Source organism: Chenopodium quinoa, unplaced genomic scaffold (assembly GCF_001683475.1).
Source record: "Chenopodium quinoa cultivar QQ74 unplaced genomic scaffold, ASM168347v1, whole genome shotgun sequence".
NCBI classification, from domain to species: domain Eukaryota; kingdom Viridiplantae; phylum Streptophyta; class Magnoliopsida; order Caryophyllales; family Amaranthaceae; genus Chenopodium; species Chenopodium quinoa.
The window spans coordinates 1,833,002-1,844,804 of NW_018744080.1; the positions used below are offsets into that span (position 1 = coordinate 1,833,002).

General features: G+C 34.4%; 1 protein-coding gene across 1 annotated transcript; it reads left to right on the top strand.

The window, feature by feature from the left end:
• The first annotated feature begins 922 nt into the window (after positions 1-922).
• LOC110691446 (chaperone protein dnaJ 6-like) lies at positions 923-5,915 on the top strand. Its single transcript, XM_021868383.1, has 8 exons — positions 923-1,345; positions 3,913-4,011; positions 4,122-4,223; positions 4,582-4,641; positions 4,747-4,853; positions 4,930-5,012; positions 5,205-5,295; positions 5,411-5,915. Exons 1-8 carry the CDS (start codon positions 1,226-1,228, stop codon positions 5,613-5,615), a joined length of 867 nt encoding a protein of 288 aa, XP_021724075.1. The 5' UTR covers positions 923-1,225; the 3' UTR covers positions 5,616-5,915.
• Positions 5,916-11,803: the final 5,888 nt, after the last annotated feature.

The following is an 11,803-nucleotide window of genomic DNA, read 5'->3' on the forward strand; positions in this document are numbered from 1 at the left end:
ACATATTTTGGTGCCAAAACATGGTGAGAACAAACTGTTAGTGTTGTTCTTGTTCTATCTTTGTTATTGATGGTATTTCTTATGATACCAATGGACTTCTAGATGATATTCTTTTAGATATCAACAACCCTTGATGATATTCTTCAACAATTCTTAAAGGTAATTTTTTTTTGGCAAATTGAGTTATGCATTATGCTATTTCCTCAAATGTAGTTCTCAACATGTGACAAATTTTGGCGCCAAAACATGGCAAGAAAAAATAATTAATGCTGTTATTATTCTATGTTTTTACTGTTGATGGTATGATACCAACAATCATTGATGATGTTTTCCAAAAATTCTTGATGAAATTCCTTTTTTCAAGTTGTTTTAGATACCAAAACTTGACGAGATGTTACCTGTAGGCCGTAATTGGTATGGACTTTAGCTTAAATTTTGGCCGGAAAACGATCGTCTTTATCAAGGATGTTGCCGGCGTGATTTTAGAGAGAGAAACCACTAGAAGAAAGACCTCTCTCTTACAACTCATTTCTCTACCCTTACTCACTATCCTTTTCCCAGCATTGGTTTTGATTCTCCTTTTCATTTCCTTTTTTTTTAGTAAAAAGGACGAGTATGCTCTTATTAAAGTCATGGACGACACTAATTGTTTAAGTCCTAGAATTCTTTGTCTCATGCTACCTCCGTTTTTCTTTAGTTGACATGTTTTGACTTAAGCACTATTCACACACCTCTCTTTGACCTTGTTTTGTATTTTATATATAATGAAAAATATAGTCATGTGAGATCTTGTTGATTCGTCACGTTATATACTTTCAAAATACCCACTTTCATTATTTTTACTTATCAATAATTAAAGATATTAATAATTAAATAAGTGTATTGACAAACGTATAAATGTGTCACTGAAAAGAAACCAAGAAAGTATCATCTCAACCTCACCCGGGAGTACATTCAAATTGTCCTTCCATAGACGAGCATTTCCTGTATCTATGCCAAAAATCCTGAACACACAATCACGGCGGGAAAATCCAAAAATTTGGGACATCAAAGAGGAAATTGGCGGGAACAATTCTACTCCCCTATAAATTAACAACCCCTCCACGACACTCTTCTGCTTTCAAATTCTAAATTCTAACTTGCAAATTGTAAACTTATTCCTTTCTTCATTTCCAGATTATTCTTTATCCCTCTTTTCAAAAAACAAACTTAATCTTCCATTAAAATGGCGAAGAAAAAGAAAACTAGGGTTTCCGAAGAATCTACAGCCGAACAAGGTGATTCTGATCATCATCAAGAACACGCTAATATGGACGATGATAGCGCGCAGAAGAGTCTTTATGAGGTTAGGATTATTCTGCAATTTTTACATATTTTTGATTAATTTTTACAAGGGTTTTGATATTTTGGTTGTGATGTTGTTTTGTCTGATTGATTGATAATTTGAGGTTAAAGTTTGATTGGAAGCCCTAATTTTTAATTAGTTTAGGGTTTGGTTTCTGCTCAAGGAACGAATTTGCGATTTCTAGTTTGAAGCCTAATTTACTGTGGTTTTTGCTGTCAATTTGTTAATTTGTTTTACTTATACGCTGTAATTTATTAGGTTAGATGATTGTTTTTGATTGGGATTAAAGATGTTATTTTGCTAAAACCCTTTTCAATCGAAAACTGAACTGGTAATAATCTCGAAGCTTTGATTTATTTACAAAACTTATAGGATAACCAAATGCATATGTTCCACAAGTTAAGTAATTTAGTTTGTTCAAAACATTATGGTTAAGCTTTTGGTTGAGTTGGTCTATTAACATGGTATCGGAGCTTAAGCTGATGGTTGAGTTCTAGCAATATGTTTTATACTTTATCATGGTCACATAACCTTGATCGAATTTTTGAAAAATGATAATTCTTTTAAGCAAGTTAATGTCTTTGCGATAATTTTATATGATGGTCCAAGAAGTTGGTAGGTGTTGGACGCCCTAATTGTTGGCTATATCCATGACCAGCTTTGGCAAAATGCTATTCGAGTTGATTACTGTGTTTTTGGATTACGGTTCAATTTTGCTAAACCTTTTTAATTGAGAATTGAAATACAATCATGCCAGCAACATGATTATATTGGATAAACCAAATGCATACGTTTCCCAATTCAACAGTCAGTAAGAATTTATGCGAAGTTTAGTGAATAGGAAGAACTTTGTGGAATGGGGTGGATTAGTTTAGTTGGGTGCTTGGTTCACATCACCAGGATCTGAACTAGTTCACCATAACCATGATTGAATTCTTGAGAAATGAATTGTCTTTAATTAAGCAAATGAATGTTTTTGTGAGAACTTTATATGACGGTCCAAGAAGATGGTAGGTGTTGGACGCCCCAATTGTTGGATATATTCCTGACCAGCCTTGAGAATTGCTATAAGAGATTCAGTGTATATTACTAACTTTTGGGTTAGTGGTTCAATTTTGCTGAACTTTTTTTATTAAGAATTGGAATTTGATCATGTACGCAACATTTTCTGATTAGGAAATTTATAGTACTATCAATCTTAAAATATTCTATGTAATACTCTGATTTACTTCAAACACCTTACTAGATAAAGCACATGCATATGTTGTTGAGCCACACCAAGTATACTACATTAGCTGAGCCACACCAGTCGCAAGATGGTGTTGTTTTGTCTGATTGATTGAGAGATTGAGGGTAAATTTTGGTTGGAAGCCCTAATTAAAAGGCTTGAATGCTTGATTGCTGCTGAAGATAGAATTCCTATTCTATGTTGAAGTGTTAATTTAGTATAATCACATGGGGATGCTTTATTAATTATAAGTAATTTATGCAAAATGTGATATGGTTTACTTTTAAGTGATTGGATGTTGTATGCTTTTGCTGTTTATAAACTATTACGTAGTAAGCTCTAATGTTTTAAAGTAGATGATTGCCATTCATTGGGATAAGAGGTTTTTTTTTTGTTTGCTTAACCCTTTTCAATGTAAAATTGAAGTCTGATACAGAGTATGTAGAATTTATCTCGAAAGTCTGATGCATATGTTGCCAAATGCGACAATCAATAAATATACACGAATTACAGTGAATGGGAAGAACTTTGTGGAACGGGGTGGAGTTGCTTGGTTCACATCAGTAGGGTATGAACTAGTTCATATAACCATGATTGAATTCTTGAGAAAGGAATAGCCTTAAAGCAAATGAATGTTTTTGTGAGATTTTTATATGATGGGTCCAAGAAGATGTTAGGTGTTGACGCCCCAAATGTTGGTTACATCCCTGATCAGCTTCGCAAATTGCTGTCAGAGTTATGGTGTAGATTTTTACTTTTTGGATTAGGGGTTCAAATTTGCCAAATCTTTTTAATTGAGAATCGAAACCTAATCATGCCTGCAACATTTTCTAATTAGGTAATTTATAGTATCAATCTTATATATTTAATGAAATACTTTAATTTTCTTACAAATATCTTATTAGATAAAACAAGTGCATTTTCTGTGTGATGATTAATCATACAAGTATACTAATTTAGCTGGATCGCAACAGTCAGTATTATTGTCTGACTGCTCAAGCTAGTTCACATAACCATCAACAAGACAACAAGTGCATGGCTTTGTGAGAATCTCCCCCAAAATATGTAACAGTATATATTTAAAAAAGATGGAAGGTCGTTGATGATTGCTAGCCTTTGAAGGAACCAACTCCAACCATAACTCTCTTCTATGGCTCCTACATAATTGCAACTTAATCTAACCATGCTATGAACTACCTTATTGTGATCACGTTTAACTAACATTAGAATTGTTTTCAAAAAAACATTAGAATTGCTCTCTAATTGTTAGCTTAGCTGTGACCTGCTTCAGCTTATTTTCTTTTATTGGTTGTGATGATTGATAATCATAAATTTGTAGGTTCTTGGTGTGGAAAGAACTGCATCTCAACAGGAAATTCGAAAGGCGTACCACAAATTGGCTTTACGACTCCATCCTGATAAGAACCCTGATGATAAGGTATTGCCCTGCATTCCTTTTCCAGGCGTTGTTTGTTGGAGTCTTATTTATTTATTTTATTTCTTTAAACTTTCAATAATTATGGTTTGTCTTTCTTGCTCTTATCAAAGGAAGCAAATGAGAAATTTCAACAGCTGCAGAAGGTGATGTCAATTCTTGGCGACGAGGAGAAAAGAGCTCTTTATGATCAGACTGGAGTGGTTGATGATGATGTGAGTTAAATTCTTATAGCACTTGCATTCGCATGTTAGGTGGATAAGTAACTTGTGAATACGTTTACACTTTGTTCCCATAATATGACTGCATGCAAATGAATGAATGATATTGTAATGGTTAGAACTCACCTAGCTGGTGAGGATACAAAATGATTAGTGCATTTTTGTAAACATGCCTGTAAATTGAGCTATGAAATTGTCATTTTGGTCTTGTCTTGGAACTCTATTATTTATGTTCTTTAGATTACAAGATGAGAAGTCCTAAGTCTCATAACTCATAAGTACAGGTGTCAGGTTTGTCGGATTGTGAGGACTAATGACTGATGTTATGCTTTTTGTTCCCTATAATTGGTAGGATCTTGCAGGGGATATGGCTGCGAATTTGCAGAGCTTTTTCAGAACAATGTACAAAGAGGTATATTTTTTAGTGCAATTTAACATCCTTGAAAAGCTACTGCCTTACAAAATTGCAGAATTCAATTTTCATTAGATCAGGAATTGAGGTTGTGTGTGCTTTCAGGTCACTGTGGCTGATATTGAAGAGTTTGAAGCAAATTACAGGGGATCTGATTCTGAGAAAAACGATCTGATTGACCTCTACAAGAAGTACAAGGGCAATATGAAAAGGTACCTATCCTTCCCTATCTGCCTTCCCTCCTCCATAGACACACGAGCTTGACATTTTGCTTGCCTTGGACTCTAGGTTATTTTGTTCGATGCTATGCTCAGACGCTAAGCTGGACTCTCATCGCTTCAAAGATATACTTGACGAGGCAATAGCTTCAGGTTAGAAAGTTGATGCTGTCTATTAGTGCAAAGTTTTTAATTTGATTCTGGTGGTCAAAGGGATGGCATATCAAGTTTGTTCTGCAGACCTTTGCGTTCTATTTTAATAAAAGATAATTTGTTGGTTATTTTTTATTTTTAATTTGAAAATATTTTCATGATCTGAATCATGACATGTTCATTGCTACACAGGAGATCTGAAGGAATTCAAATCTTACAAGAAATGGGCTAAGGAGGTATCTGAAATGAAACCACCTACAAGCCCTTTGAAGCGGAAAAAGAAGTAATTCCATTTTCCTTTGCATTTCCGTTGCATTCAGTGTATAATGTTTTTCTGGAGCTGTAAAGCACTTAAATCATGAGCTTACTGTTTCTTTTTTGTGTTTGCCTGCCTTCAGGTCAGAAAAGAAGTCAGATTCTGATCTATTTGCAATCATATCTCAGCGAAGAACTGAGAGGAAGGACCGATTTGATTCTATGTTTAGCTCTATGGTGGAAAGATATGGTGGACAATGTTCTTCAGAACCAACAGAGGAAGAGTTTGAAGCTGCACAGAAAAAATTAGAGAAGAAACTGTCGTCAAAGAAATGTAGAAAGAAGTAGCTTAGACATCTTTCGTCAAACAAAGTTCAGGTTTTGTAAAATTGGTACTTTGTAGTTCTACTTGTTTTCTCCTTATTTTCAATGGAAATGTAGTGGGTTTTGATCAGTGCCTTATCGCACAGAACCTCTGGGCCTGTCAAAGCCTATCTACTTCTTCCCTTCCCTGTGCCATGAGGACTTGATCATGTATTTATTTCGTCTACTGTTTATGTGAATGGAATTTAGTAATGCTTGTTCAAGATTTCTCGTGTATCAGCAATTGGGTCAGGAAATGCAAACATTGAAACAGCGTATTCTGTATCCTGTTTTGAACTTCATCTTTGAGGAGAATTTGAAAGTTCCTTGAACTAACAAGCAAGGTTTTTGATTAGGTTAGATGATCATGAGATTCATGACTTACATTGGGTTGTCGTCTGATATATGTTCTACCTGTCACATAAACATGATCTTTGTACGACTGATATTAAAATGGCGATTGGAGGATTAATTGAAGCGTGAAATAAACTTGGTGCTTTTTCAAGGGTATGAAAAATCCTAGGAATTGGAAGAATGTCAAGTTATTTAGTTAAACTTCCTAGGCTGTTCTATATCTCACCAAGGAGAGTTATTTATCAAGGTCAAACCAGGGAACTAGGGAAGTGACACTTCTTGTAATCACTCAAACACTCAAGCTTGGGTCTGATAGTTTGTGCTTGAGAAACAAAGGTTATTCACATAGATGTAGCTTGGAATAAGAACACATATGGAATGAGGATAGGATGGTACATTTACATCCCTTTCGAATTTCGACCGATAGAAACGTGTTTCAAGGTGCGTGGTCTTGGTCTAGCGAGCTCCGTCGTCCAAGTAGAATTCATATCCCTCCGTCCCTAAATTACATTCCTATCTAGCATTTATTCCTCACATAATAGAGGAAAGTAGGAATGTAATTTAGGGACGGAGGGAGTACTATGTCTGAATTGAATCCGACTTTACAGAATAGGTAGTTATTAAAATTCATTTTTGTATGGGGAGATTACATTAATTCAAACCAAATACAACCCAATATGAATTATATTCTGAATCCAAACCGAATTATACTACACAATTTGGTAATCAACTACGGAGTATCAGATTGTGCTAACCATTTATCCATTATTTTAACGTTCATTTTTCTTTGATAGATTCAGTCTACACTCACTTGCACACATGCAAATTGATATGTACGTAGTACATTTGTTTTGAAATAATTTTAAATTTTACCATCTTGATGTTTTGCACTATTAGTGTTCTCACTTTGACCACGTATATATATTAATATGTAATACGAAATGTGATATGGAGGTATTAATAATCAAAATTGTGTAATGCAAATTATATTTTAATCGATTAATGTTTGGATGGTGCTTGTCTTATCAGAAAAGTCAAAATAAAAAGAACTTTTAGAGACGAAGGGAGTTTATGGTATTATAAATCGGACTTTTGCATTGATCACTTTTTTTACTCAAGATATTGACAATATTTATAACATTGTTAATATATAATGAATTTAAATCCAACATTACCCACATGTTATGTACAAAGTATATCTCATTGGAATAAATTAATGGTATGTGATGGAGTATCTTTCAAAAGTGTCCTATTTTGACAAATTATATCCACAACCAAACATTTTTTTTCTAAGAATATCATAAAATTTTGTGAAAAAAAAAGAGTAGCTTCACACAAATGTACTATGGACTATAAATCTATAATCCAATAAGTTTATTATTTTATGTAGCATAAGTTGATGCTAAACACCCAAACAAAACAATAACTAATTTAAATACATACTTTATAAGCAATTAAACAACCACTTAAACCATAAAAAATAATCAATTGGTTAAAATCAACAAAAGTGAAACAACCAATTAACACTTATAATAAGAGGTCGAAAACACAAGACTATTATTGTACACCGTATTATGTAATTAAGGGTGTAGCTATATTTAATTATATTTGTCGAAAAAGTCTGCAATAAAATGTTGAACAACTTGACCTAGGGACCAAATTAAAATGAATAGGGAGTAAAAGTTACAATCACAATTATTCCAATAAATTGGAGTTAAGAGCATCTCTCCAAAATATACATGGAAATTTGTATACCGTACGACTAAGGAAGAAGAAACTGGATATCATAACATCTTTTATTTTGGTGTTGATTGATTTTAGAGTACAATATTTAAAGAGTTGGCACATCGTGTAATTGACTATGACACCACAACCACATCCTTGGAATTTTCCTGTATCAATTTAAAGTTTTCTCACCCTCTAAGATTCCACCAATATAACCAACCAAAGAAATTTTTTGTTTCATTCTTGGACTAAATGCGATAGACTTCATCCATTTTATTTTAGTTTGTTTTCTTATATTACATAGGTTTTTTTTATTAATTTATTAATTTATTTGTTTATTTATTTTATTTTATTTATTTATTTTTAAGATAAGAAGATATTGCATAGTATTAGCCTATTAGGTGGAGTTTAGAAGTGTAGTCATTAATCATTATTTAATAATAATAATAATAATAATAATAATAATAGATTTAATGAGAAATATTGAAACAACTTTTTACAAGTAGTTGAATGAGAGAGAACATGAAACTAACTTAAGTAACTTTTATTAGTAAAAAGTAATGGTTTTTTTTTTTTTATATATATATATATATATATATATATATATATAAGGAGAAAAACAATTTTTTTTAAAAAAAAACCATAGTATAACCTAAATTGAGACAAAGGGAGTTATTTCTCACTCATAATTTCATTTTAATTTAAAAAAAAAAAAATACACTTGATGAGTTATACTTCCTCCGTTTCTTTTTAGCTGACACGTTTCTTTAGTCACGTTTGCCAATGCATAACTTGAACAATTCATATCTATGATTACCGATAAGAAAAAATTATGAAAAGTTGATATTTTGAAAATATATATCGTGACAAATGTAACAAGATTCCGCATGACTATATTTTTCATTACGGATAAAGCACAAAACAGGTCAAAGAGGAATGTGTGAATAGTGTTAAAGTCAAACGTGTCAACTAAAAAAACGGAGGTAGTATATGCTTGAAGAAACTTATTAGTATGCTCGAGCTAGAACAAATGAATTGAGAAATGGGGATCACAATAAAGCAAGCCACCGTAGAAAGCGCAATACTACTATTGAGGGGTTGGAGGATGTAAATGGTAATTGGGTTGATTGAGCCAAAAGGTATTGAAAAGATTGTCACGGACTATTTTCATAATCTTTTCACATCTGAGAACTCCGCCGATTTTGATGAAGCTCTTAGTGGAGTGGCGCACCTTGTTTCTGAAGAAATGAATGCTGAATTGAGAAAAGACCCCACGGAGAAGGAAGTTAGAATTGCCTTTTCGATATGCATCCAAATAAAACACCCGGTGTCGATGGTGTGCACGTTTTTTTTTTATCAGAAATTTTGGCATATAATTGGTGGTGATATTTCCGGGTCGGTTAATTACCGATAATGCTCTTGTTGCCTTTGAAGTTTTTCATGCAATGAAGAGTCGGAATGGTACGATGTCTTTGAAGCTTAATATGATGAAAGCTTATGATCGTGTTGAATGGAATTTTTTAGAACGGATTATGCACAAGCTTGGTTTTTGTGGTCAGTGGACTCAAAAGATCATGACTTGAGTTTCCAGTATGTCTTTCTTGGTAAAGATGAATGAATTGTTAATGACATCATCACTCAACGTGGCTTGCGACAAGGAGACCTAATTTCCCCCTATCTCTTCCTTTTGGTGGCTGATTCTCGAGGTTTATTACTAAGGCGGTTAGGGAAAAAACGATTCACGGTGCTGAGGTCTGTAATGGAGCTCCTTGTATTTCCCACCTCTTTTTCGCAGACGATAGCATATTATTTGCTACTGTCTAAGAGTGTGAAAAGATTGTTGATATTCTTGGGATTTATGAGTGTGCTTCGAGGCAAAAAAAATTAATTTCAGCAAGTGTGAGATAACCTGTAGCAAGATTGTTCCTGCAGAAAGAAGGGTGATTATTTGTGATATTCTTAGGATTAAAGAGGTGGACAAGCATGAGATATATCTTGGACTCCCAACAATCATTGGCAAGTCAAAGAATGCTACTTTTGCGGATCTCAAGGAAAGAATTTGGAAGAAGCTTCAATTCAAGGTTGGAAGGAAAAACTTCTTTCTAAACCGGGGAAGGAGATTTTGATAAAGGCGATTATTGCACAAGCCATCTCAACTTATCTTATGAGTGTTTTTAAGATTCCGATGGGCTTCTTGACGAGATTCACTCTATTTTGGCACGCTTTTGATGGGATAATGGTGGAGAGAAGAAAATGCATAGGAAAAGTTGGGATTCTCTTTGTCTTCTTAAGTCTAAGAGTGGGATGGGATTCGAAAATCTAAAGATCTTCAATCGAGCATTACTTTCCACGCAATAATGTTGGATATTTTTGCAAGGAGGAGACACTTTACTTCATCAGACTCTAAAGGCGAAGTATTTTAAGCAATCTGATTTTCTGGATGCAAGACGAGGCTTTACCCCAAGTTTCACTTGGCATATATATGACGGAGTGATTGAAATGGAGAGTGGGGGATGGTAGTCAGATTAGGGTGTGGGATGATTTGTGGCTGCTGTCTGGCGCTTCGAATGGAAGACTCATGCCTCCTTCTAATGGTTTACATGATCCTGATCTTTTGGTGTCTGATGGGACCATAATTCTATATCCTTACATTGTAGAGATGAGGATGCAAAGCATATCTTTGAGCTTCCTCTGTTGCTGCCCAATGCTACTTGACAAAAGGTTTTGGTGGCCTTGCTCTGATGGTCTTTTAACAGTTAAATCCGCTTATTGGTTGGGAGTACTTGGGGTGAGTGACTCTCATGGTGCAGCTGATGAAAAAACTTGAAAATTGGTGTGGAATGTGGCTGGACCACCGAAACTTCAACATTTTCTTTGGAGGGCCTAGCACAATTCTCTTCGTGTCGATGAAACGTGTTAGACATATTAAGGAGAATGGGGATTGTGTGCTTTGTGGCAATGATCAAGAAACAATTAATCATGCCCTTTTTGCTTGTAATGTCACTTCTCAAATCTGGTTGCTAGTCCTTTTGCTAGTCTCATGGTTGATGCACCTTCCCCATCTTTTAAGGATCGAATTATGTGGATGGTAGGGAAGTTAGCTAAAGACGATCTCTCTCTCTTTGCTAGATTTGCTTGGGCCTTGGGTTGCCTGGACTAGTAAGAACAAGTCTATTCTTGAGCACAACTCATATGAGTCTTGGTGGACATAGCAGAACTGTGAAGTCTGTTGTTGGATGGTTGAAGCCTTCTTTGGGCACTGTTAAGGTCGATACTGATGCGGGTATTATTAACAATAGCAAGGTTGGGCTGGGGGTGGTTATTCGAGACTCTACTAGGACTATTTTAGCCACTGGTATTGGAAGAAAGGTGGGACAACGGGATCCTTGTGTGGCTGAGGCTGCTGCGTGCTATGTGCTTTGGAGTTGAGATTGCTAGGAGATTGGGGTATATATGAGAAGGTGCAAATGGAGAGTGACTCTCTCAGGGTTGAGTAGAAAGTCAGAGGCAAAGCTGAGGGTCCTAGCTATTTTTATCTCTTTATTGATCGTATTTTAGAGATGTCTTTGTCGTTTAATTCCTTTTCTTGAAGCCATGTTAAAAGAGCGGGAAACACTATAGCTCACTTGGTTGCTAGATCTTGTTCCTCTGCCCTTAGGGGTGGAGGAGCTTGTATCTTTTGAAACTTTTTCGCAAGGTGTTCTTACTCTTGCGGATTTGGATGTTTCTTAATAATATTGCTGCTCCATCCTCTATTTTCTTTCAAAAAATAAAAAAGTACTCCGTATTATTTAATTAAGGGATTAAACAAATTAAATTTCATACTCCCACAATCTCTAAAAAATCTTGTTTAAACTTGTTTTTTTGGTGAGATAATTAATTACGGTATAAACTAAAAGAACTTTTAGAGACAAATGGAGTACAAATTTAAAATTTCGTCCATAAAAGTCCATCAAATATACACTCACAAAAATGAAGTATAGAACATCTATTTATTTCTTACATCTTATTGATATAATACTCCATATTATATAATACATTACCTTAATTCTTAAACGTACCTTCGTATAAAGTAGGACAATGCAAGTTGAAAC